Raw genomic sequence first — 27,081 nt, 5'->3', positions numbered from 1 at the left:
CTGCCCCCCTGCGCCGTGCCGGCTCCTCCATGGCTGGGGCTCACCGCCCTCACAAGCCGACGCTCTGGCTCTCCAGTGCCTCTGCTTTTTGGTGCCCCCAACCACTTGACGCCCTAGGCGACCGCCTAGTTCGCCTACTGGTTGCACCGGCCCTGTCCACTGGGTTCCAACCCTGGGCCTCTAAAGCTGGAAAATTCCCAGTATCAGCTTCTAATACATTCCCTGGGTCACTTCCTACCACAAGGCTCATCTCAGGCATCTCTTTGGCTGGCAGCAGTTCAGCATCCCAGTCAGTCTCTGCGAGCGAATGGTCATCCACAGCATAGTCAGGATCTGCAGTTCTCACCACTTGGAGAGTCACAGGCACCCCTGCAGGAATCTACAGCACACATCCTTCCTCCTCCTCAGCCAGCCCAGACTGATCTGCGTTGCCTCCTTTTATCTGTCCCTTCCACCTGGAGCATGCGAAGCAGGGGCGAGGGGGCATGATCTTCTGGGCCCACAGTGATCTCCTGGGCCCACAGTGATTGGTCAGACCCTGTTGGCCCAGTGTGGGCTTGGTACACCCCCTCACAATACCATTAACAGAATATCTTCTCCAGCTTCTGTTTTCCCTCCTCCTCAGGGTTACTATGTTCAGTTGCTTCGCTTCTCTATTCTGAATGAACAAAAAATTGGGTAGATTTCTAGTTCCTGCACATGGAACTGGAGGGCAGATCAACCACAAGTTCTCCTCAGCCTCAAACATTGGAGTCTCAGCAGCAGACACATACGACAGTGCCCAGAGCACAGTCCTTGCAGTTTATCTAGCAAGCAGGGAGTTAACTCCCTGATTACACTTCATATAGGTGTATAGGGGAGACTAATGAAGGAGGGTTGATGACTGACTGCTCAATCAGGCTTTCAGAAGGAATATAAAAGTCTCCATAGAAACAACTATTGACACTACTCAAAAGCAGGAAGGATGCTTTTCAGAAGGTAGAGCTCCACCCACACCCAAAGGGGCTGTAGCCCAAAATGGTTATGTTAGACCATTTTGTTTTCTTGTTTTCAGACACTGTTCTATCTCCCTCAAACATAAAAACTGAAGGAAAAGACCTTGATGACTATGAACATTTTTTTGGGCCAGTCCATTCACTCTAACGGTTTACATACCACTGATCAGATTTCTATCAAAGCATCTTTTAGTCTCAGAGGCTAAAATTTTCAGACTAACTAGTGATTTAAGGTGCTCAACTTGAGGTTCCTTAGAAGCTTGATTTTCAGAAAGTGCTGTGAACCTGTCCTCTGAAAGTCAGGCCCCTTTAGGGCTCCTCAAGTTAGGCACCCAAAATCACTAATGATGTCTTAAAAAATGCCACAGCCTACCAATGGACCCTCAGCTTCTGTGATTCCCTGGTTGCCTTTGGGATCAATCATGAATTGCTGTGTGGCTCTGTGGGAGTGAGTGGCACTCCTGGCCCTGTGGATCCTCAACCCCACAATGAGACCTATCACTTCGAGAGGCTATAGGGTATGTCTCCACAGGTGCCAGGTACTCTCCTTCCTTCAGGCAGAGGGTTCTCTGTGATGTTCCTGCAGGAGATTCAAACTAATCCAGCTACCAGAGTCAGCTGGTGGCTGAAGTGGGGGGACAGGGTGTATTTCTGCTCCATGCACTCAGGCACGAACAAGGTGAGGCCACCTTCTTCTCCTCAAACCTACAGTCCGAGATGCTGGAGGTTGCTAAGGTCACACTGGGATGCCTGCTGTACCTCCAGGTCTGTGTGGAGGGGCTGATTCTCAACCTGTTATACATCTATTCCCCTATACTGGGCCTGGAGTGAGTGCAGGGGTATCGGCAGGTGTCCACCTTCCTCGGCACTCTGGATCTTCCCAAGTGCTGGGTCCTGGGTGGAAATTTTAACACCACCATGGACATGTGGGACTGCCTTGGGATAGAGAAGTGCCAGGCTGCCTTGGATGTCTTCAGGGAGATTGTCAACCATCGTTTCGTGGGAGATATCCACCACCAGGGTGACTCTTCCACTTATGTCCAGGGGGAGGATACTTGTTCGTGCCACTCCCAGTTGAACCGCATTCACATTTCTTGATTTTGCATCTTGTAGGTCCACTCCTCCAGCAACAGGCCAGCCCCATTCTCAGGCCATCTGATGGCTGTGACAGCCTTATTGACACCTGAGAGGTTGGGGCTAGCCTACCAGCATTTCAACAATAGTCTGTTGGAGAATGCAGGCTTTGTGGTGTCCTTCCAGGAGTTCTGGCTGGCCTGGTGGAGGTGTAAGGATAAGGACTTTTCCTGTAGTCATATTGTAAGGCCTAAGGCCTTTGTCTGCAGCCATATTAGGAGAGCAGCAGCCATTAACTAAGAAGCAGGAAGTCACATCCTCACATTCCATCTAAATTATAATGAAAGCAATGTAATATCAGGCTGTTAAGAAGGCGATCCTGTCCTAATAGCACTCACTATCACCAGATAAAGAAACAGATCTTAAGATGGTTAAAGAAAACTTAATTTGATAGCATTCTGTCTGGCAAGAAATCACTTATCAATAGTTGTGGTTGTGAAATCCTCATTTCTTTATTGTTTTGTATATATAGTCCCCACTTCTCTATTGTTTTTCTGTATGATTTCTGTCTTGTTCTTTGATTGTTTCTGTCTGTTACATAATTAATTTTGCTAGGTGTAAATTAATTAAGGTGGTGAGGTATGATTGGTTAGAGAATTTTGCTACAATATGTTTGGATTGGTTAGTAAAATGTTAGTAAAATGATTGGTTAAGGTATAGCTAAGCAGGACTCAAGTTTTACTACATAAACTTGGGTCCAAGAAGGAGACCAGTAGAAAGAACAGAAGGAAAGACCTGGAAGAAGAAGAAGAAGAAGAAGAAGAAATCACCTCTAAGACTCAGCCTATGATCAAAGCTGCTAAGAATCCCTGCACAACCGTGACATGCAGCAACCAGAATCCAGACGAAACTGACCTTGCCTGGCGAACAGGGAAAGTCCGCCTGCCTGATCAGGATTGGTGAGCATAGCATTGTATGCTTAGCATGTGTATTCTGCTTGGTAATTGTTAATACATAGAGGATAAGGATATTACTGGGTAAGGCTCTTTCACTGGTAAAATATCCTGCAAACCCACAAAGAGTATGCTCTGAGCCCTAGGAATTGGATAAGGATGGGTGTCTAAATTAAGAGGGTTATGCCTTGAGCCCGAGTAACTGGGTAAGGGTGGGTGCCTCTAGAGTGCTCGAGTAACAGAGAATTTTGTGCAGGTACCAGAGGCAGAGGCATGCCTTTCCCTTGGCACAGAGGGTGTGGGAAATGTGGAAGGTATGTGCTTAGCTCTTCTGTTGTGACTACACCCAACAGGCCAGTCAGAGAAGGGATACAGCAATAGAGCAGTTGGAGGGAGAAGTTTTGGAGCTGGAGAGGCACCTGGCCTCTCGCCCTAGGGATCCATCAGGGATCTCCTGTCAGGAGAAGCGGGATGAGCTCTGGGCCCTCGATGACTCTTGGGCCCAGGACACTTTCATTAGATCCTGCATCCAGCTCCTTTGGGAGATGGATTGCAGCTCCTGCTTTTACTACACTCTGGAGAGAAAGAGAAGTGCCAAAAAGCATATCACGTGCCTGCTGGCAGAAGATAGCACCCCTCTCATGGATCCAGTGGGCATGCAGGGAAGGACCAAAGCCTTCTATGTGAGCCTCTTCTCTCTAGATCCAAGCAACACTGATGTTTGTGGGTTCCTGTGGGACAAACTGTACAGTCAGTGTGGGCAACCTCTCACTCTGGCTGATGCCCACTGTGACAGAGTATACCTGACCCTCTCTGGGCTGGAGGGGGGTAACTCCATGCTACGGACCGAGGAAGCCACGCTTCCTCACGCCTGCTGGGCATCCTCCGACTGGAACCACAGTATAAGAGGGAGCAACTCAGTCTGGGCTGAGTGAGGAGGAGAGTAGATGGGTACTGCAGGTTCCTGCCAGGAAGTTGCTGAAGCCCCAGTCTGCAGAGGCCGACTGCGCTAAGGCCCCTGCAGACACCCAGGCAACCGCCGAGGATGTCAGAGAAGAGTTTGCTGACTGCCGGGACACTACTGATGTGGGAAGTGAGGGTAGGAAGCGTCTCAGGGAATGGAAGGGTTGTAGAGAGAGACTGAGCCTGAACCCAAGAGAATCAGTTCCTTGGGACCCTGGGTCAGAACCCAGTAGAGTAGGGTGGTCCTGGGTCTTCCTACCCTGCATTGTACCCACCACTGGGTGTGGTCACCACCTGAAGGAGTGGGATTTACTGCCAGGGGCAGCTGCTTGGACTCTGGCTGTTGGGCCATGCTGCCTTGAACGCTGGGACAGCCTGACTAACTCTGGCCACTGGGCTTTATTGGAGAGCTGGGCTTTACTGGAGAGCTGGATCAAGCTAGAGGCCAGGGTGTCTGACCAGCTGCAGAGGTGAACAGGGTTGCTCCAGTGCCTTTCCCTTCAGGGGAGGGCACTTGTGTTCAACCAGTTGGTCCTGTCCATGCTCTGGCACCAGTTCAACACCCTGAGCCCACCCTCAGGAATCCTGGACAGCCTCTGGAAGAAGATCCTGGAGTTTTTTGAATGGGGCTGCACAAGATCTCTGCAGGTGTCCTGAGCCTTCGCCGGGGATGAGGGGAGCAGACTGATCCTGGTCTGCATCCACAGCCAGGTCCACATCTTCCACCTTTAGGCCCTACAGAGACTACTTTACACTGCAGATAGTCCAGCATGGGGCATGTTGGCACACAACTTCCTCCACCGTGAGTTCTGGTATGACTGGCAGCTCTTTTATGTCCACCTGAGGTCAACCCCGAGACCTCTCTGACCTGCCAGTCTTTTACGAGGACCTCCTCAGGAGGTGGAAGCTAGTCTCAATGATCATGTCTGCAGTGGCCATCAAGAGGGACAATCTCCTAACAGAACTCCTGCTACACAACTCACCCATTAGTGAGCAGGTATTGGAGTCCCCCTTAGTGCACCAGAGAATGGTCCTGGTGCCACCAGAACTGGAGACCTCCTGGACTATGGTCAGAGGGACTGGGTGGACCCCACGATGCTTTCCCAAAGCATGGGGCTGTCCACTCTCCGTATTCCCCATCATGTGCTCCAGTAGTTGAGGGCAGCTTTGCCCCCTGCTTCTCTCTCTTTTCTCAAGTGGGTCCTGCAGGAGGATGCTTCCCGAACACTCTCATCCCTGGCCCTCCGGAATTTGTCACTGGGCCCCTGCCCCATATGTCTCCCCAGTCACCCCTGACATGCTGGCTGAATGACATCCAGCCAGTCTGTCGCACCCCAAAAACCACACCCCCAAAACGTCTGTACACACTCATGCTTCATACCGTTCATTTCTTTGTCCTTGTATCCCACCCTGGTTCCAAGAGGTAGGACCTGCTGCCAATCTGTGAAATGCAGGGAATTTTGGTGGGCCAGTCTGTGCTGGACTCTGGTTCCGTGACCCACCAGAGATATTAGTTGGTGGCTCCTCCATGGAGCTGTGAGCATGGGCCTGTATGTGGCACATTTCACGGACTCCTCTAATAGCTATCCTCTCTCTGAAGTGAGAGGGAGACACACTCTACGTAGATGTACACCAGTATCAGGCTGCAGCCACTTCCAGCTCCTCCACAATCTCCTACTGAGGTACTGGCTGCACTTTTTCCACACCTCCTCATTTATGCAGACTCCATCCATGGCCCCACAAAGACATGAGACCTCTTTGTCAACCTCCTCCTGGCACTGGCCAAGTTGGCCATCCATCACACCAGGAGGAGGAAGCTAGAGGGGGTACTCTGCAACTATGGGGCCTATTTCTAGTCTCTTGTTAAGTCATGACTCCAAGCAGAGTTCCTCTGGGCATTGTCCACTGACTCCTTAGACACCTTTGAGGAGCAGTGGCTGTTGTCAGGGGTTCTGTAATAAGTGTCTCCTTTGGGTTCCCTGATTTTTAACCTTTGACCCTTACTCTCATCCTGTTTTTTCATTTATTGCTGCAAGACTTCAGTTGTGCCCTAGGTTCAATGGTTCCTCCCCCTTGATTGAAGGGGTGGACCTTTAGTTCTGGACAGTCCTAGGCCTGCCCATTCAAGTACCCACAATAGGTTATCTGTCTGGATCTCTCTGCATTCAAATACATCTGCTTCCTCCTTTTTCTCCATGCCACCAGGGCATACTGCCTGCTGAGGAGCACTGAGAGGACAGGACAGACAGACTTCCTTCTCTCAGTTCTGTGGCCTCCAGATGAGGGAAAGAGCAATTGCATAAAAAGTCTTGCTCAGCTCCAAGGCAGAGCTTGATGGAATGTTTTGAGATTTTGGACACCAGCTTCTAAGAACACTCTACTCAGCATGAGTAAATAGCAATTTTCAGAAGTCTATAACTCAGCCAATTTTGAGTGGATTTTCACAAGGAAAGTGTTTCCCAGAACACTTCCACCACCACCACAAAATGTCAAGTTCTTGATCCAAATTATGGAAGCACTAGAACTTCTGAACAAAACATCTGAAAAAATAATTTAACATTGGCAAAGCACTGCATTTTCCCATAGCCTTCTTTTTGGAAATAGCTGAACCATTTCTGCTGAAACTTCTCCCCTTCCCTGCTCCCCCTTCCCCTTTCCTGCTCCCCTCCCCACCACCCCGCCCTTCCCCCAAAAAATCAGCCTGAGTCAGAGACCTGGCCAGGGAAACTTCAGCCCAAATGATTACAGTTAATCAAAGTTACAAACAACTGAAAACTTGGTCTTAGAAAGTATTAGACAACCTTAGCTATAAGCATTGCTGCCAGCTCTTCCTCTAATAATAAATCCTCACCCTACCATAATAAGGAAGTCTTACAGGGTGCAGTATCCCATTTAGCTCTAGGCAAATGAGTACTTGATTACAACGGAGGCTTGCACAGATGCTCCTGAAGCAGGAGAAGAAATTGGGAGAGAGGGTTGTTCTCTGAATCTATGAGTGTAGGTAAGAAAGTGTAATTGGTGGGGGAACAGTTGTTAGATTTTGATAACTGGCTTTCTGTTATTAAAATATGAAGTTCTCCTGGAGGAAAAAGATCTTATAGTAAATTGGTGGCAGTCAGCCACAAGTGTAATTTTAGGGGGATGTGGGGAGATTCCCCCAGCTTTCATGTGAGGGAGATCATCAATGTGCTTCTCCTTCCTGCCCTTCGCTCCTCCAACCAATCATCTATCCTCATCTGGAAGAAAGAGAGGTAGCAGAGAGAGAGTGCAGTCTGAGGTTGCTTAGTGCAGTAACATTCAGCACTCCCTTTGCTTTCCACACTGATCAGCTGGGCAGGGAGGAGGCAGTTGCTGCCTCCTGGCATAAGGGGCCACTCTGTTCCTCTGTTGGGCAGACAAGAGGGCACTCTGTGGTGCCATCTTAGCTCCTTCCCTGTCTGGCCCCACAACAGGCTCTGAGTGCAGAGCAGGGAGGTGAGGCATGCAGATGAGGTGCTTAACCAGCTCTAGAGAAGAGTTGGCTGAGCCCTGTGCTTAGCAGCAGCTTCTTCACTTCGGAAGTTGGTTCTCTCTCGTATGAGAGAACTGGGGCGAGAGTAGAGTCCCAGATGAGGACAGCTGCAGGTGTCTCACCACGGGGTAGATTTTGTGTAGGAAGACATAGTTTTGTGGTTTCAGAGTAGCAGCCGTGTTAGTCTGTATCCGCAAAAAGAACAGGAGTACTTGTGGCATCTTAGAGACTAACAAATTTAGTAGAGCATAAACTTTTGTGGACTACAGCCCACTTCTATAGTCTTGTGGAACATCTGAGGATGGGGAACTGGGAGGTGGCACACTAATGAGGGACTCTTGGGGGGAGGGATCATGCTCACAGTCTCATGGTACTTTGAAGATCTGCATCCCTCCTCTCCTCCTCCCCTCCCCTGCCCAAAAAAACCCTGCTATCTAAATTCCTCCACTTAGGTCAAGAAAAGAATTCATGAGTCCTGATTCTTGTCACCCTAACACCTAAATCTCTATATGCATCCGAAGAAGTTGGCTGTAGCCCACGAAAGCTTATGCTCTAATAAATTTGTTAGTCTCTAAGGTGCCACAAGTACTCCTATTCTTTTTGTGGATACAGACTAACACGGCTGCTACTCTGAATCCTAAATCTCAATACCTCTCAACGAGGGGCTGCTGCTAATTAAGTGCTAGTGAGGCTAAACTTCACCAGTTACCTAGAAACTGTCCTGGCAATTGGGCAGCCTCCTTGCTTGGTGAATTGATAAGAGTGAGCAGCATTCAACATGGGCTGATGGGCTATCACTCTCTGGAGTCCTTCACATGGGCTGCCAGAATGTTTTAGATCTCTATGTTGCTCATTTTAGATTAGTCCCTCCAGGGGTATGTCTTGACAGCAAAAGATGTGAGGGTCTTCATTTGTCTTAGTTCAACTGAGTTGGTTTAACATAATTGAAAGACTAACACATTTGTAAATCTTTTCAAGACAACTTCAAATATGTTAGCTTGGAGCTTAATTTTCAATTGTGTTACCTTAACACAATTGAAAAATGTACTCTTCTCACCCAAGGTATGGCCCAGAAATGGAGCCTGGGGCTTCCCTGGTTGGTATGTACCTAGATTAGGGAGGGATTCAGGAGAGCAACAGAGTATCTGCCTTAGCCAGACTTGCTGCTGCTGCTGTTCCAGGAAGGGGAAAATGAAAGCATTAAGAAAGAGTAGCTGTCTGTAATGTGGGTTTCTCTGTGCAAATAGAGGTTGAGAAGAACTTTCCTGCAACAACTCAGTAGGTAGTACGCTTCCCAACCTTGGTCTAAAATGACTTTAAAAAGTGCTCTTTCTACTAAATTCTTTCACACCAACAATTTAACTTGTTTTCCTTTTTCATCTCTAAAACTGAGCACAACAGAAATAGGAAGGACCAAAATCCACTAACATCAGCTCTCTCTTGCAATTACAGGGACAGATCCTGAGGGATATGGCCACCTAATCCTAACAAATTATTCCTGTTTAGTACTCCACAGGAAAGTGAATTTGTATATCCCTTATCTCACAGTCCTTCCCAATATGCTTTTGGGGAGAATGTCATCCTGTCTAATCTCAACATTTATCAATTCAAACCTGTGTATGTGAGTGTGACACTCTGTACCTCAAAGTAGCAGCCTGGAACTCCCATATTCACCACTGTCACGTAATTATGATATGGTTTGTATAAAGTATGCCTTGTGAGGTATCATTTTAAAAGTCTTTATCTGTTGAACATTAATATCCTGTTGAATTGTATGTGAAGTTATGAATCATTGCTATGTTTTATTTAAATATGTTATGGGGTTGGGAATGCTCACAAGCCAGCCTTTCAGTTACAATAAAGGAAGGCCAGACAGCGTTGATGGCCCATCAAGGAAAGAATCCACTATCCCCGAGACTCCTTATAGAAGGCACATACGCAATGGAAACTGCTTGACCAATGGGACTGTCTGGCCCCCCGTGTCACAACAAGGATCTTTCTAGCAGCTGAAAAAAAGTATAAAAAGGGAGAGTGACATCATCACAGGGCCTCTCCTTCTCCCCATCTAGAAGCACATCTGTAAGATAAAGACTTTGAACTGTGGAAGTTTGGTACCAGCCTGGAAGGTAGTCCCAGCTTGTGTAGTGAGGAACTGTAACCTGCTTGTACCATCTATCAGGGTGAGATACTGCTTGATTCAAACCCTGCTTAGATTGGTTATATGTTAATAGATGTTTGGCTGCGTGTGTGTTCCCTCTGTGTGCCACCCCAGCCCTGTGCAGACAGCTGGGACAGCTGACCTTGAGCAAACTGCCCAATGACAACAAGATCCATTAAGGGACGAAAGCACCCAGCCAGGTTTATTGCCGACAAAGCACGGTACTAGTATTCCGTAGACTCTACCGGATCACTAATACATGTTTGCCTGTAACAATGGACCAGCTCAGTGAATGGCGGGACTTTCCATTCCTCCCTAGGCTAGACAAAAATACTCCCTCTGAGATACATATTTATACTGTGATACAAACAAGTTAATACTGCCCCTCTGGTACAGTTACTGGGGTTACTGCCCTCTGACATGGCTAGTTATCACCCATCACCTTGTACATGTTGGTTTGATCAAAACATTGTTATTACGTATGTTATCCTGACCTTATCTTTAAGGAGGGGTCAGTGTGTTCCTGTTAACCTTGGGGAATGTTTTTGTACCATCCTTGATATTGGGATGTTCTGGTACCACTTGATATCGGGATATGTTTGTGTGAGTACTTTGTAACTAGCATTTCTTAGGAATGTGTATTTCTGCAATATCAGCCCTGTTCTTGCCAAATTCTGTGAGCAGGTCCTGTCTCATACCAGGCCTCTGATGTAAGGGCTTAAGTTTCAGCCTTTCTTCCTACTACACTTAGGGTATGTCTACACTACGGGATGACTCCGAATTTACAGAATTCGATTTTTGGCAACCGATTGTATAAAGTCAAGTGCATGTGGCCACACTAAGCACATTAATTCAGCGGTGTGCGTCCATGTACCGAGGCTAGCGTCGACTTCCGGAGCGTTGCATTGTGGGTAGCTATCCCATAGCTATCCCATAGTTCCCGCAAACTCCCCCGCCCATTGGAATTCTGGGTTGAGATCCCAATGCCTGATGGGGCAAAAAACATTGTCGCTGGTGGTTCTGGGTACAGCCTCACCCCTCCCTCCATGAAAGCAACAGCAGACAACCATTTCACACCTTTTTTCCTGGGTGAACACTGCAGACGCCATACCACGGCAAGCATGGAGCCCGCTCAGCTCAAGACAACAGTCATGAACATTGTAAACACCTCGCGCATTATCGTGCAGTTTATGCTGAACCAGAACCTGAAAAACCAGGCGAGGAGGAGGCTGCAACTGCAGCGCGGCGACGAGAGTGATGAGGACATGGACATGGCCCCGGCGCTATGGAGATTATGCTGTTAATGGGGCAGTTTATAGCTGTGGAATGCCGATTCTGGGCCCAGGAAACAAGCACAGACTGGTGGGACCACATAGTGTTGCAGGTGTGGGACTATTCCCAGTGGCTGAGAAACTTTCACATGCGTAAGGGCACTTTCATGGAACTGTGTGACTTGCTTTCCCCTGCCCTGAAGCGCCAGAATACCAAGATGAGAGCAGCCCTCACAGTTGAGAAGCGAGTGGCGATAGCTCTGTGGAAGCTTGCAACTCCAGACAGCTACTGGTCAGTCGGGAATCAATTTGGAGTGGGCAAATCTACTGTGGGGGCTGCTGTGATGCAAGTACATCACAGCAGGGGGAGGGATAGCTCAGTGGTTTGAGCATTGGGAAATGTGCAGGTCATAGTGGATGGCTTTGCTGCAATGGGATTCCCTAACTGTGGTGGGGCGATAGATGGAACCCATATCCCTATCTTGGCACCGGAGCACCAGGGCAGCCAGTACATAAACCGCAAGGGGTACTTTTCAATGGTGCTGCAAGCACTTGTGGATCACAAGGGACGTTTCTCCAACATCAACATGGGATGGCCGGAAGGGTTCATGATGGTCGCGTCTTCAGGAACACTAATCTGTTTAAATGGCTGCAGCAAGGGATTTACTTCCCAGACCAGAAAATAACCGTTGGGGATGTTGAAATGCCTATAGTTATCCTTGGGGACCCAGCCTACCCCTTAATGCCATGGCTCATGAAGCCATACACAGGCAGCTTGGACAGTAGTCAGGACCTGTTCAACTACAGGCTGAGCAAGTGCAGAATGGTGGTAGAATGTGCATTTGGACGTTTAAAGGGTCGCTGGCGCACTTTACTGACTCGCTCAGACCTCAGCCAAACCAATATTCCCATTGTTATTGCTGCTTGCTGTGTGCTCCACAATCTCTGTGAGAGTAAGGGGGAGGCCTTTATGGCAGGGTGGGAGAGTGAGGCAAATTGCCTGGCTGCTGATTACGCGCAGCCAGACACCAGGGCGATTAGAAGAGTACACCAGGAAGTGCTGCGCATCAGAGAAGCTTTGAAAACCAGTTTCATGACTGGCCAGGCTACGGTGTGAAAGTTCTGCTTGTTTCTCCTTGATGAAAACCTGCCACCTTGATTGACTCATTCTCTGTAAGCAACCCACCCTCCCCCTTCAATCACAGCTTGCTTTCAAAGGAAATAAAGTCACTATCGTTTAAAAATCATGTATTCTTTATTAATTGATTATAAAAAGAGGGAGAAAACTGACAAGGTAGCCCGGGTGGGGTTTGGGAGGAGGATAGGAGGGAAGGAGAAGGCCACTTCAAAAGTTCAAAATAATGACAGCCTTTTGCTTGGGCTGTCCACTGGGGTGGAGTGGGAGGGTGCACGGAGCCTCCCCCCTCTTCCCCCCGCGTTCTTACACGTCTGGGTGAGGAGACTATGGAACATGGTGAGGGGGGAGGGCGGTTATACAGGGGCTGCAGCAGCACTCTGTGATCCTGCTGCCGTTCCTGAAGCTCCACCAGACGCCGGAGCACGTCCGTTTGCTCATGCAGCAGCCCCAGCGTTGAATCCTGCTACCTCTCATCTCAAGTGTCCCTCCTCTCTTCACGTTCGTCCCTTCTGTCCTCTCATTCATCCCTCATGGTCTCACGTTCACTGGCAGCTTTCCTGCACTGGGATAGGGTGTCCTGCCACTCATTCAGATGAGCTCTTTCATCGCGGGTCGATTGCATGATTTCCGAGAACATTTAGTCTCGCATGCATTTTTTTTGCCGCCTTATCTGAGATAGCCTTCGGGACGGAGGAGGGAGGCTTGAAAAATTTGCAGCTGCGAGAGGGGAAAAAAGGGAGAGAAGTATTTAAAAAGATACATTTTACAGAACAATGCTTATACTCTTTCACGGTGAACAACACTATTCACATTACATAGCACATGTGATTTCGGTACAAGGTTGCATTTTGCATCTTAATATTGAGTGCCTGTGGCTTTGGTGTTAGAGATCACAGATGCAGGTCCAGGCAACAGAATTCGGCATGCATGCGGCCATGGTAAGCCATTGTCTTTTGGCTTCTGCAACCTTCCTAAAAGCAGCGCCCTCCTTTCCCACATACCAAGCAAAGCCCGTTGAGTGCTGCGGTTTTCCTGTTAACGTGCAGCAGCAGAAACCAAACTAACTCCCCCGATCCAATTCTCTGGGATGATCACTTTATCCCTCCCACCATCACGTGGCTGGTATCAGGGAAGATCCCTGCTAGCCAAACGCAAAAAGCTCAGCGCCAATGGGCCCCCTTCCCTCCCCCCCGCTTGGCTAACTGCAGGGAAGAATTTCTTTTCAGCCACAGGCAAACAGCTCAGTAGGAATGGCCACCTCTGTCCCCTTAATTAAATTCCTGTATTTCAACCAAGTTACCATGAACGATATCACTCTCCTGAGGATAACACAGCGAGATAAAGAACGGATATTGCTTGAATGCCAGCAAACACCAGGACCATACGCTGCCAGGCTTTGTCATGCAATGATACCAGATTACTTGCTACTAGCATGGCGCGGTCAAGTGTCCTACCATTAGGACGGCATAAGGCTGCACTGCCCAGAAACCTTCTGCAAAGGCTTTTGGAATACCTCCAGGAGAGCTTCATGGAGATTCCCTGGAGGATTTCTGCTCCATCCCCAGACACGTTAATAGACTTTTCCAGTAGCTGTAGTGGCCGCGAATGCATCCCAAGTCCTCAGGGCAAATTAATCATTAAAAAACACTTGCTTTTAAACCATGTTTTATATTTACAAAGGTACACTCACCAGTGGCCCCTTCCATGGCTTCATGGTCTGGGATACTGCCTTGGGAGAGTTGGGAGGGTACTTCAGTCAGGCTGAGAAAAAGATCCTGGCTGTTGGGGAGAACAGAGTGCTGTGTGCTCTCTGCAAGCTTGTCTTCATCCTCCTCCTCCTTATCTTCCCTGTCCGCAGAATCCTCAGGCATGGCTGAGATTACCCCCTACTTGGAATCATCGGTCAGGGGTGGGGTAGTGGTGGCGGCTCCCCCTCGAATTGCATGCAGCTCAGCATAGAAGTGGCATGTCTGCGGCTCTGCCCCGGACCTTCCATTTGCTTCTTTGGTTTTCTGGTAGGCTTGTCTGAGCTCCTTAACTTTCACGCAGCACTGATATGAGTCCCTATTGTGGCCTCTCTCCATCATGCCCTTGGAGATTTTTTTCAAATGTTTTGGCATTTCGTCTTTTGGAACGTAGTTCTGCTAGCAGAGAATCCTGTCCCTATATAGCAATCAGATCTAGTACCTCCCGTACGGTCCATGCTGGTGGTCTTTTTAGATTCTCGGACTGCATGGTTACCTGTGTTGATGAGCTCTGTGTGGTCACCTGTGCTCTCCAAGCTGGGCAAACAGGAAATGAAATTCAACAGTTCACGGGGCTTTTCCTGTCTACCTGGCCAGTGCATCCGAGTTCAGATTGCTGTCCAGAGCGATCACAGTGGTGCACTGTGGGATAGCTCCCGGATGCCAATACCGTCGAATTGCGGCCACACTAACCCTAATTCGAAATGGCAATGTCGATTTCGGCGCTACTCCCCTCGTCGGGGAGGAGTACAGAAATTGATTTTATGTAGAAGTAAATGACTTCGTTGTGTGGATGGGTGCAGGGTTAATTCGATTTAACGCTGCTAAATTCGACCTAAACTCATAGTGTAGACCAGGCCTTAGTTTGCAAAATTTAGATTGTGAATTTACTTTTATTTCTTAAGTAGCCAACTTTGATCTGTATGGCTGCTACTTATAATCACTTAAAATCTATCTTTCCGTAGTTAATAAATCTGTTTTTATATTTCACCTAAAACAGTGTGAATTTTTTGGTTGAAGTGTTAAGGGAATCTCATCTCAGGTTACAAAGGCTGGTGCATGTCAATTTTCCTATGAAGAAGTAGTGAACTAGGTAATGAGCTTCCACTGGCTAGGCTTCTGACCAATGCAAGACAGTACAGCTCTGGGGTGCAAGACTGGGGGGGGGGCGGGGAGGGGAATTGGCTGGAGCCTCTCTATTGATGGTTCATAAGTGGCTAGATCATTCATGTAACTCAGTTGGGTGTGTGTCTGTCTGTGGATGGCTGTGTAAGTGGCAGAGGCTTGCGGATGGCAGTGCCTGTCAGACGCTTGTAGCTTGACATCAGTTTCACAGTGTGAGAGGCAGCCCATGTTGGTAGGTTTGGAAGGCACAGTGGTCCCAGTCCAGGTTACACCCCAGGGACCCCCTCACAGTGAGTGAGGATTGAATACCTTGTAACCAGCCAGACCAACCCTTGGTATCAAAAGCCCCAAATCATTTTTTTTGATTAGTGGAAAAATTGCTTGTATATTTGCTTCTGTTTCTGTGCCTTCATCTCTCATTCTTTTCCCTTGCAACACTGGACTGGTGCTTGTGGCGAGGAAGGGGCAGGAACACATTTTATAACATTAGTGGACCTGAATGAAACCCAGACCTGACATAATGGATTTCAGGAAAGCCCCATAAAGTGACTGCCATCTCTCCTAGCTCTGTGGCAGTTCTCCTAGTCTATAGCTTACGTGCTCTTTCTTGTAGATCAGGAGTTAATGTTGTAATGAGCATCATTAACTCTTAACAATTTGCTGTGTATGGTAAGAGCAAGTACTGGAGGAGGATGTCATGTAAAGCTGCTGCTCCCTAGCACCTCTTCCTTTCTGACCATCTGTTTCTTCCCTTTCATGCATATTTTAACTCTCATTGTTTCCACAGAGATGTGGGTGGTGTCTGGTTAGCTGTGAGGCATAGCATGCTGTGTGTGTGTTCTAGTATTTATGTATTCCCAGCCTGAAGAATAGTAATTTTTGCTTCCTGAAAATCTGTGAGGAGAATTCTGCCAATATCTCCTGAGGCAGAGAATTCTAAATGTTTATATGTTTGGGGATAAAAGTGCTTACATGTACCTAATCTACACTTTAGGGGTTTTAATCTTCAGTAGGAATGCATGCTTTTTTTGGTGCTGCTTAGTTGAAACACATCCATCCCCAACTCCTTGGGAACTCTCTTACCATATTATATTTGAACACCCTCCAAAGCTCCTTTCCCCAAGTATCCTGTCTTTTCTGCAGATTGGTTAGATTTAAACTTTGCTGCCTCAAAGCAATGCCTCTGTCTAGCACAGGGGTTCTTAAACTGTGGGTTGGGACCCTTCATGGGATCGTGAGGTTATTATGCGGGGGGAGCTGTCAGCCTCCACCCCCAACCCCGCTTTGCCTCCAGCATTTAAAATGGTGTTGAATATATAAAAAAGAATTTTTAATTTATAAGGGGGGTTGCACTCAGAAGCTTGCTATGTGAAAGGGGTCACCAGTACAAAAGTTTGAGAATCACTGGTCTGGTATATATAATTTGTTGAAGAAGGGAAGCTACTTTAAGTGTATGTACAATAGTAATTGTCAATATGTATTTAGTTGTTTGTGTGTGTGTGTGTGTGTGTGTGTGTGTGATATCTAAAAATGGGTCATAGAGAATTTTTTTCAGGAGACATTTTTATTTAAAATTGACATTATGCTGTACTATTTCTCTTGTCTCATCTCAGAGCTGAACATTTTACTTATCCTGTGTCTGATCTGGAAACTACATCCAACTTGGAAAACGTTGAGCCTCAGTCTTTTTCAACACTGAAGAAATGGTGCAGCAGCAGCTAACACTAACATACATTTTGGTGCGGCTAGACAAGTCTAAACTGGGTGTGGGTGTATTGTGCCATGTTAGATGTAAAATGTAGATTTTATGTGGTTTATATTATAGTAGTGCCTAGGAAATACATTCAAGCACCAGGACCTCACTATTTTAGGGACTGTACTAACAAGTAACAAAGAAGACTGGCTCTGCCCCAAAAAGCTTACAGTCTAGGATTAACAGAAAAATAGAAGTCTCAGCAGTATTTAGAGCTAGTTGCATAAACATGATTGACTTTTAATTTAAGAAGGTATAGCTCATTTAAACTTGTGCTATGAGATATTTCCACCTTCTGGACAAGCAAATATCTTCCTTGTAACACTTGATGTTGTACAATGGATGTCACTTTGGAAGATACAATATTGGATGGGGATGGAATCCAATTTCCTGAGTTAATAAGAATAGGGTCATGGCTTTATCTAGGGTTAGATCTGCAGCTCTAGCAATTTTCTCTTTTTATTAAAAATCTAAGTAGGCCAACTAAATCTTGACTCCCTTAGCAGTAAAATAACTTTCAGTATTGTGTAAATGACACTAAAAACATTTGTAAGTTGTTTGATTTCAAAGGCCAATGACAATGCAAAACCTTTACATATTAAAGTACAGATTGTTTTCCAGGATTTCTTAATGTGCTATAAACAACCATATTGGGTGAGCAAGTGAGGTTTTTTGGTTCGAATATTTTTTCTAGGATAGTTCCAGTAGATCATAATGCAATGTGATGAGGTGAGTCAAACTAAGCATGAAGCTCGTCTATTCTGCCACCAAAATAGGGAGTGTATAGGACATTTCCTCAAATTGTTGATTTGCAAATCAACAACATATGTTCTAGGTAGAGCAGTGGTTCTCAACCTATTTACCACTGTGTGCCACATATGCGGCCCAAAATGCATCATGTGGGTAACATCCAATACTACCTGTATGGCCTGGAGGTTATCACATGGGCCACAGCTCTGTGCTGACTGGGCCACAGGTTGAGAACCACCGAGGTAGAGGAAGGAATCCCTGGAATGGCAGGTGGGGGGCTTATTACTTCAAGGCAGTGCTGCTGTAAGGACAGAGACTGTGGGATGTTTCTCCCTTCAAGACATTAAACCTGCTCCAACTGGTCCGTGTTTTTTCCAGGGAGGTTGTGAAGCAGGATAAAACATGTGAATCCCAGACCCACTTGCCTTCAGTGGGGAACTAGCTTTGGGGCTAGCTCTCTGGCTCACACCTCACCAGCACCTCTGGATTTTTGGTTGACTACCAGAATTCCCCCCCCCAAAAACAAACTTTGCAGCTTCCGGAGACCCAGCTGTTCACTCTCCCCTGTGTGTAAAATGAGGAGGCAGAGAGTCTCCTAAGTGGTTGATGGGGCAGCAAAGCTTGACCTCCAACAACCCCCCGGCTTCCTGGGCAGCCAGCTTTGTAGCTGTGTGGAGATGGGCCTGGCTCGCTGAGGAAGAGAACTGGCACACGGCGCTGAACAGGAGCTCCGGCCCTGCCAAGAAAAGTTCAAGGCACGGCGGAAAACTGGGGTGTGGGAGACCGGCGCGGTACAAGGCGGGGAAGGAGCTGATTGGGAGCAGCTCGAGCGGAGAAGAGCCAGGATGGCATGTGTGCAGCACGTGGAGGGGACGGCGGCAGTGTCCTGTTCCCAAATTATTCCAGCGCTAGGAGCAGGAGCGCGGGGTGGGGGGAGGACGGGCCGGTAGCTGTGACTGGGTTTGTTTTCCAGGGGCCAATGTAGGGAAACGTGCGGAGGCTCTGGCTGGCAGCCGCGGCGCGCCTGGGTGGGGGCAGCTATAGCCGGGAGCGCGGGAGAGCCCGACAGGCCGCGGGGACTTGCCACTCACCGGGGGCTGCGTCCCGGGGCGAGGGCAGGTGTTCACGATCCGGCTCCGGCCCGGCCCCGCTAGGGGGCGATGTGCGCAGCCGGCGCGGCTCCTGCCCGGCCCGGCCCCCGACTCGGGCGGGCTGCCGGGCCGGGGGGCGGGGCTCGGGGCGGGCTCCGGGGCCGCAGCGGTGTCGGCGGGAGACTAGCGCGCTGCGGGCCGGGGGAGGCGCCACGGAGCCGGTCCGGCTGCGGCTCCCGCTCCCGCCATGGCCACGTCCCCGTGCAGCAGCAGCGGCGTCTCCTCCGCGTCGTCGGCGGGGCTGGGCGCGGAGGCGGCGCTGGAGATCCGCACGCGCTCGGTGGAGCAGACGCTGGTCCCGCTGGTGTCGCAGGTAGAAATCCCGGCTCCGCGCGGGCCGGCCCGGGGTCGCGGCAACCGCGCGTGACGGGGCCGGGCGGGTTCCCCCGCGGCCCGGAGAAGTTTGTGCGAGCGGCCCCGCGGCTCGTGTGCCCGGGCGGGAGGGGACTGCGGTGCCCCCGGCTCGGGCTCCAGGAAAGCGGGGCCGGCCCGCGGCTGCCCGCCCCGCCCGGGCAGCATCCCCGCGCTGCTTTGCCGCCGCGCCCTGGGCAGGGGGCGCAGGCTGCGGCGGGCCGCTCTCCCCGGCCTGCTGGGTCCGTAACTTCCCCCACTCGCCCTTGGCGGCGCCCGGGCCCCCACGGCCCCCACTGCGTGCCCGGGCTGGGCTCCGCCTGCCCCCCGCCACAAAGGGGAGCGGGCGAGCTCCTGGGGGCGGAAGGGCTGGCGAGGGGTTTCCAGTGCTCACGTGCAGTTGTAAACCTGAGCTTGTGCCCTGCGTGCGTGCGGTGTGGCGGGTTACATAAGGACTGCGCGAAGCCGCAGCGTTGCACATAGAGGTTCAATCCTGTCAGGCTGGAACCGTGAAGTTGTCAATGTAAAGTACAAAGTCAGGATGCGCGGGGAGCTCCATTGGCAACATCCATTTAGGCTGCATATGCAACGTGCATAATCAGCTAGACTGTGAAAGATGTAACATCATGCAACTACGTATATAGCGGAGCAATTAGTGTGGCTTTGGAAACAATACTGTTTCAACGAGCTGGTGTTCTTGTGTTCAAACGTCCAACCGTGGGACCTGAACATGCTGAACAAACATGCCGTTTGTAATGCTGCTGAGAGTTGGATTAACTTCAGTGGAATTATTCATGGTGGTAAGCACCAGGCTCAGTAGTAAGTGCTTGCCTGCTGTGACCTTTAATGTTGCCTAAATGTGTGTTCTCATCACATCCAAGATAGTACTTAGCAACTACGTTTTTAAAAGATACATGAAGTCAACATGCTCATTGTGTACAGTGCTATCTATGCCTTGAAAATAACTCTTGGCTTTCTAGAATTCTTGATTGGTGGATATGAAGTGAATTTGAGGGGCTTTTTATGCACTGTTTGTAGGTCCACAGTATGTGAAAATAACTTTCAAGAAAATCAGTAACTTCAACCAAGTATGGGTCTTAAGAGCTTTGATAACTTAGACAATTTACAATAGATTTATTGTGTACATCAAAATTATTTTGAAAAGTTGCATGGAATAGTGGACATGAGTGAGAACTGGCAAGGCTGTAGTTGTTCGGTCTTCATACTAAACTTTACTACTGTATCCAATGAACTTGCTTTTAAAATGGAATTTTTTAGCCAGAACATTTGCTTAACTCTAGTTTGGAAGTAGTAGTATTTTGAGGGAATATCTAATGCTTGAAAGGGAAAATGTCAATGAGAGAAATACATTGATTGCAAGTTATAACTTTCTAATCAGGTAATGCCAGCTGTAATTAATATTAAATGCTTGATTTAAAGTTATTTTTAGGAAAGATTTGGGGGTAGGGAGAGAAGACATCCCTTGAAACTGCTTACTTACTAAACAACTTACTAAAACCATGAAGCTTGGCACCTGTTACGGTATGGATGGGCTACACTAGCATAAAGTGGTGTTTAAACAAGTTTAGCTTAATATGGTAACATACTGAAGTAAACTAGTGTAAGCCCCCGTTTTGCATTCCTGTAGCCAGCTTACACGGAGTTTGCACTGGGGTACCTACAGAGAAATATTTGCATCAGTGCGAAGGCCCTGTCTATGTTAACTGTGACATGTTAGTTTAGCCTAATATCTTTAAATACCGAAGTGGGATAGAAAGTAAAGTTCAGTGGAGTTTCTACTCCTGTGCGCTTTTACGGAAGTGTAGGGTATGTTGACTATTTTTTGGGGGGGGGTTGGGTGCGGGGGGGGGGGGGGGAGAGGGTAGCTAATAAAATCACCAGTTTGCCTACAAATTGTATTCTGCGTTAAAAATTGACTTTTAAATTTGGAGTTGGTGTATGAATGCATGCAGAAATTCTTTTTCTTCTCTAATATACTTTAAGTTAGAAGAATTTGGCTTACTCTCAGAGCACTCAATACCGTGAAGACGCCACTACATCATCTGTATAAATAGCATTGCATTTGTGCTTTATAGTTAAACTACACTTGGAAACTTTTGTGGCCACATTTTCAGAAGTGTTCAGTGCATCCTCCCTGCTCCCCTCCCCCCAAAAATAATTCAATGTGAGTTGCTGAGTGATGGGCACTCATGGAAATCTAGCCGTTAATGTTTGCGTGATGTAAAATCTTTTAACTCTAAATTAGGTTGTTGCCATGAATGAGAATTCCATTGAGGTTCAGTCTCAGATAGCTCACTTGAGATCAGATTTGCTTATTAAACTTGCCTAGTAGAATTAAAAATCAGTGTTAAAGAAGGTACTCAGTCTACATATATTAAAAGAAAGTGTCAAGTACAGGTCTCACCAATTCACCATGTGTAAGTTTTCCATGTTAAGTAGTAGGTATTTACTCAAGGATTGTGACTATACTAGCGTAGAACATTTAATATTAACAGCAAATGTATGATTAGTTTTATAGTTCTCTCATTTGTACATTAAATGTGCAGTAGAGGCATCAACACTTTGAAGTTTGTTTTTCTACAGAAGTTTTTCTATATACAGAATACACTTGTAGAAACAAAGTGCATTTTCTTTCTAAAGTGTTCACTTTGTGGTACCCAGTTGGCATACAATATTAGCCATTAATTTTTTTTTGTCATATTTCAGTCTCTGTAAGGAAAAGAACATCTTTTTTGGTAGCATTATTTTTTGGTTAATTTTGCACCAGTGAATATGGTAAAGAATTTAAGATTCATATATCATGGGAGTTTTGTCACTTCTTTATCAGTTTTTAAAAGAGTTTGGTCAGGTCAAATTATAGTTAAAAAAAAAAAATCCTTACGAGCAGCACAAGCATCCTGTAAGCACAATTTTTCAGAATTGCTTTATGTATTATTGCAGCAGAGAGAAACAAAAAGGAAACAGACTATTGTCTGATCAGTTTAACTTTCAGATTTTCCTTCATTAAAGCCTTATTTAAACACAGGTTATACTGGTTTAACTAAATCAGTTTTTAAACCAGTGCAAAAGGCTGTGTAGACAATCTCTTGTTTTGTGTTAAACCTGTTCCTAATTGACTTGCGCTATAAAATCTGGCTAATATTAATTTAGTATTTTAAGAGTCCACATGACCTTTTGAACCTCTTTGACTAAAGTGATTTTTATTCATACCTTTATGTAATTGGTGGAATTTTGCATGAAGAGAACCCTAAGCGTTGAAATGTTGCCAACAGTGCAGAGGAATTCTTATTTGTTCAGATTAAACCAGTTGCCATTAGAATTAAAGAATTAATGGAAATATTTCTTGATGTCGTAATTAGTAAGCTTTTACAAAACTTATACACCTAACATCTTGCTTGACAGTGGCCCTTTAAAGTGTAGTAACTGGTTTTATGTTTTTTTTTTTTGTTTGTTTACTAATAAAAACCTGACAAAATAAATCTTCAGTTTTCACTGTAAATATTGTTTTAAGTATATCCCTCAGACTTTCCTCCCTGCTATTCAGACCTCCACGCCCTAGGGAGTAAATTTCACATAATGGTATGGTGTACATCTTAGAGCAGACAATTTAGGAGTGATGCTTTTAAACAGGAATTGAAAAATGTACTACCTCAGGGCAAGTCGAAATTTTTCCTGGGCAAGTGTAAACTTCTGCAGAAAGAGAGCTACTTCTTTAAGTATGTGTCAGCATGGATCCCATTGTAGGTGCATGTGCACCTCATGCACGAGATTAGATTTTTTTTTTCACTAGTAGTGTCTGTTGGAGGCATTTGTTCACCCTGTGCCTTATTGTGGTCTCTTGCAATGTGAGTTGCTGAGTGATGGGCACTCATGGAAATCTAGCCGTTAATGTTTGCCTGATGTAAAATCTTTTAACTCTAAATTAGGTTGTTGCCATGAATGAGAATTCCATTGAGGTTCAGTCTCAGATAGCTCACTTGAGATCAGATTTGCTTATTAAACTTGCCTAGTAGAATTAAAAATCAGCACAGCCGCGATCCTCCCTCAGTTCTCTTTTACCACCCATGGCAGTAAGACAGAATTCAGCTTATGTCCGACCCACTGCTCTCTTCAGAGACCCTAAACCAGGCTTTTACAACTTATTTGGTGTGAAATCTATCCTCCCTTTTTTCTCATAAGACATTAAAAAAAATTGATTGTCTCCCCCCACTGTATGACCCCTCTGTACAACAGTGGAATGAGGTGTGGCAGTTCATCCTAACTGCCACACCTCATGGCAGAGTGCAGTTCTTCCTGCTCATCCTGTGATGGACTCATTCCCATCGAGGATACACACAGACGATGCCTCTTCTGCCTATGAGACAACCACATCCTTTCTAAGTCCTTGTGGTGTAAGCCCTTCTGCAGATCCAGGGACATGTGGCGCAAGATGCATTTACTTGAGCAGTCCGCGTGGGTTACTTCATAACAGTCACCTTTGGATCTGACTAAAGTGAGGCTGGATTAACCATTGTCGGCCAGCACTCCCGCCGAGCACTCTTCACGCACTGGGATCTGGCAGGGGAAAGAAAGTGAAGAAGGCTCTGGCAGAATCAGCAATATTAATGCCAACCACTTCAGTATTGTCAAAGTCCCTGGTTCATGAGACCTCTGTGCCAATAGCCTTGACATTGACAGTCCCAGCACTTGTAGTCCCAGTGCTGATGACGCCTTATCCACTAATTGCACCAGTGCTGCAGGTAGCAAAGCCAGCAACCGCATCTGCATTTGCTCATAAACAGGACACTGACTTGTGTAGTTAAAGCAAGCATAGAGAGAGAGAACTCCAGAGAGAGGACATGGCAAATCTCTCCTCCAAGGGCTAAGTCCCTAAGCAGTTGGGCAGAATGAAAGACCCAGCACTGTAATGAAGTGCCTGTAATGGAGCCAAGCAAAAACTTCAGATATGTTGTAGAGGCATCCACATTTTTTCCAGAAATGTTCCCAGTGCTGGAGGCAGCTGGCATCAGATCCGATACTGGCCTCATACATTCATCAGCACTGCCCTTCACTGCCCTGTTCCTCCTTATTAACATCAGGTAGAAATATCTGCCCCCCGCCATTGAAGAATGAACAGAGGCTCCCCAATACCCTCCTTGAGATCACATTGCTGTCCCAACTGGTGTGGGAGTGGCATTGGGCTGTCCCATCTCAGCCAGGCCACTACTCTTTTGGTTTGCCACCATGACCTTACTGGGGACCCTCCTCCCATGTGTGTGGAGGAGCAGATCACCCTACTGCATGTCTTTTTTTTTTTTTTTTTTTTAAATCTTGCACCCTGGCCAAGCCACTCAAACTGGAGCTGCAAATGAGCCCAAAGGAACAGGAGACAGTAAAGAGACAGCAGCAACCCTGGTCTCCTCCCAAAAAATCCTCTTCTTTGCCCGAAAAAGCAGTAACACTAGCACCTGCCCTGGTGACAGATGATTTTAAAGCCTTCCAGGACTTCCTCTCTCAAAATGCAGGAAATCTGGGCATTGAAGCTACATTCATGCAGGAGAAGTTTCATTAGCTCTTAGAATTAACCAGGTCATCAGGCGGATATCAAAGATTCCTTTGGCCAGAATCACTTTCTTTATTAACAAAGAGTTGCAAACCCTGGAAACCCTTCCTTCCACCTCCTAGCATGTGGTGAAGTTATCAGGTGCCACAAAAGTTTTTGAACACTTTTACACCCATCTGAACCCAGAGTCCTTTGTTGTATCTGCAGCACAATAGACACTGAAGTCCACTAAAGGCACATCTATGGAGAAGGACCCCAAGAAGTTAGATCTATTTGGGCAAAAGGCATGTTCGTCAGCTTCACTGTGGCTTCGAATTGCAAATTGCCAACTACAGTTACCCTCTGAGGGAGAATGTCACTCCCTTTCAGAAATCCTGCAGGATTGCAGGGTTGAAATGAAAGATCAGCAGGGAGGAGCAGACAGCCCTGGCCACCTATAGCAATATTCTCATGACTATCAGCTGATAGAGCTACAGGGTGGATGGTCATAGCCATCACTGAGTGATGAGCCTCCAGGCATCAGGTATACCACACAAAGTACAGGCCACTGTAGAGGACTTGCCTTTTTGGGGACTGGAACTCTTAACCAGAGGAAAGATGAAGCACTCCATTTCCACAAGGGCTACCTTAAGGTCCCTGAGGATTTACATACCGGCTCTCTACAGGAAGCTTTATAAGAATTGACCCCAACAAAGGCAGAGGATACCTTATTTCCATGGCTAACAGCAACAAACTAAACCTAGTTCGCAGGGATGCCCATCTTTCACTCCTTGACCAGCGTGGCACTTTCTGTGGCAGCAGATTTGATGGGTGTTTTGGGATCCACAACAGTGTCAGCCAGAAGCTGGGACCTGCCTTGCCCTGTTCCACAGGGTCTGGGTGACTGTCACAGCCAATTAATAGGCATTAGACATTGTTCTTCAAGCCTGTCCTGTACAGTTCTGTTCACTACTCCCACCCCATAGCCCTTCCCTGTCCCTTTTCAGGACCCCTCTCAACAGGACCCTCTTGCAATGATGCCACTTCTGTTTGTTTCACCTGAGACCTGTAAAAATGTTATCCCAGAGAATAGGTGAAGAGGCTTCTAATCCCCCTTATCTGAAGAATGAGGGTCAGTACGTCCCTCGGCCCGCGCCGCTTCCAGCAGCTCCCGTTGGCCTGGAGCAGCGAATCGCGGCCAGTGGGAGCTGCGATCGGCTGGACCTGTGGACGCGGCAGGTAAATAAACTGGCCTGGCCCGCCAGGGGCTTTCCCTACACAAGCGGCGTCCCAAGTTTGGGAAACACTGTCCTAAATGGAAGACTGAGTAAATACATGTCACCTCAGATTAAGGATAGTAACACTTAACCTCCATTGTTCTGTGTCTGCAGGCCAAAGACTGGTTTGTGGCTCTTGATTTACAGGATGTGTACTTCCACATACTGTACACCTGGCCCAAAAGAAGTACCTAAACTTCACAGTGAGGCCCAACAACTCGCAATACAAAGTTCATGGAGGATAGGTCTATCAATGGCTATTAGCAAGGATGGGCAGGGATGGTACCCCTAACCTCTGTTTGCCAGAAGCTGGGAATGGGCGATGGGGGGTGGATCACTTGATGATTACCTGTATTTTTCATTTCCTCTGGGGCACCTGGCATTGGCCACTGTCGGAAGACAGGATACTGGGCTAGATGGACCTTTGGTGTGACCCAGTATTTCCTTTCTTAGGTTCTTATATTCTTTTTCTGGCATGAAGGGAGCCAGGGAAACAAAGCAGGGTGGATAAAAATCAGTTTTAAAAAATAAAAAAGATTTTTGAATTTAAATTATTTTTTTTTATTCTTATAAATCTATTTGAAATAGACAACCTATGTTAAGGACTAGATTTACTGTAGTCTATTACAATTATTTAAATTAAAAATATTAAGCAGTACATGTTTGCTGCTGAAGTTTGAAAGTTGAACCACTGAATTGGTAGAAGTTACTAGCTAACCAGCTGAAGCCAGAGTTTAAGTTCTAAACCAGTTTTTGACTGAAGTAGTTTCTTCTGCAGATGCAGAGAGAATATTTTCTTCATTTCACTTTATTCAACTAGTTCATTCAAGGTTAAGAAACCAATTAAGAGTTGAACAAGCAGGAAAGCTTGTTTTCCTTTTCCAATGTATGAATAAAGACCAGGTATGAGAGGATGAGACCCACTAGTTCTAAAATCTTCAAGGACATGCTGACTAAAAACAATCATTAGTTTTAATTCGTTAGCTACAGCTAATCGTTTTTTTGTATAATCAGTTTTAAATGGAAAATGTTTTGATATACTTCTTATGTATTCAACTCACAAAGTAGGTTCAACTTAAAATAAAAACTGCTTTTTATATTTATGCATCTTTAACTCCAGTGCCCATCTATAGAGCTTGACACAAAGCATAAATACAAATTTGTTCATTTTCTAATATTAAAAAATAAAAATTAGTAGTCTAAATACATGGTAAGTTGTTTAGTTGATTAAATAAATGCATATTGATACAGCTCATTCTTCTGGTTATGAAAAAAAGTACCAAATTTAGTGTAAAGGCTATATTTAGTAGCAAATCAACATATT

The 27,081-nt window shown here is 46.7% G+C and overlaps 1 protein-coding gene across 5 annotated transcripts in view; it reads left to right on the top strand.

Annotated features, from left to right (window-relative positions):
* The first annotated feature begins 18,657 nt into the window (after positions 1 to 18,657).
* CTNNAL1 (catenin alpha like 1) overlaps positions 18,658 to 27,081 on the top strand; it is a 144,014-nt gene continuing 135,590 nt past the window's right edge. For 2 of the 5 annotated variants that reach the window (XM_065584130.1, XM_065584127.1), the window contains exon 1: positions 18,658 to 18,900. In XM_065584130.1, coding sequence (XP_065440202.1) covers positions 18,775 to 18,900 — 126 coding nt within the window. In that variant the 5' untranslated portion in view covers positions 18,658 to 18,774. The remainder of the gene's footprint in view (positions 18,901 to 27,081) is intronic. The other 3 variants (XM_065584128.1, XM_065584129.1, XM_065584125.1) reach the window with 2 other exon arrangements.

The sequence above is a fragment of the Chrysemys picta genome, chromosome 2, assembly GCF_011386835.1.
Source record: "Chrysemys picta bellii isolate R12L10 chromosome 2, ASM1138683v2, whole genome shotgun sequence".
NCBI classification, from domain to species: Eukaryota; Metazoa; Chordata; order Testudines; family Emydidae; genus Chrysemys; species Chrysemys picta.
Note: the sequence above shows the minus strand (reverse complement) of the source record. Positions and strands in the feature narration are given on the sequence as shown.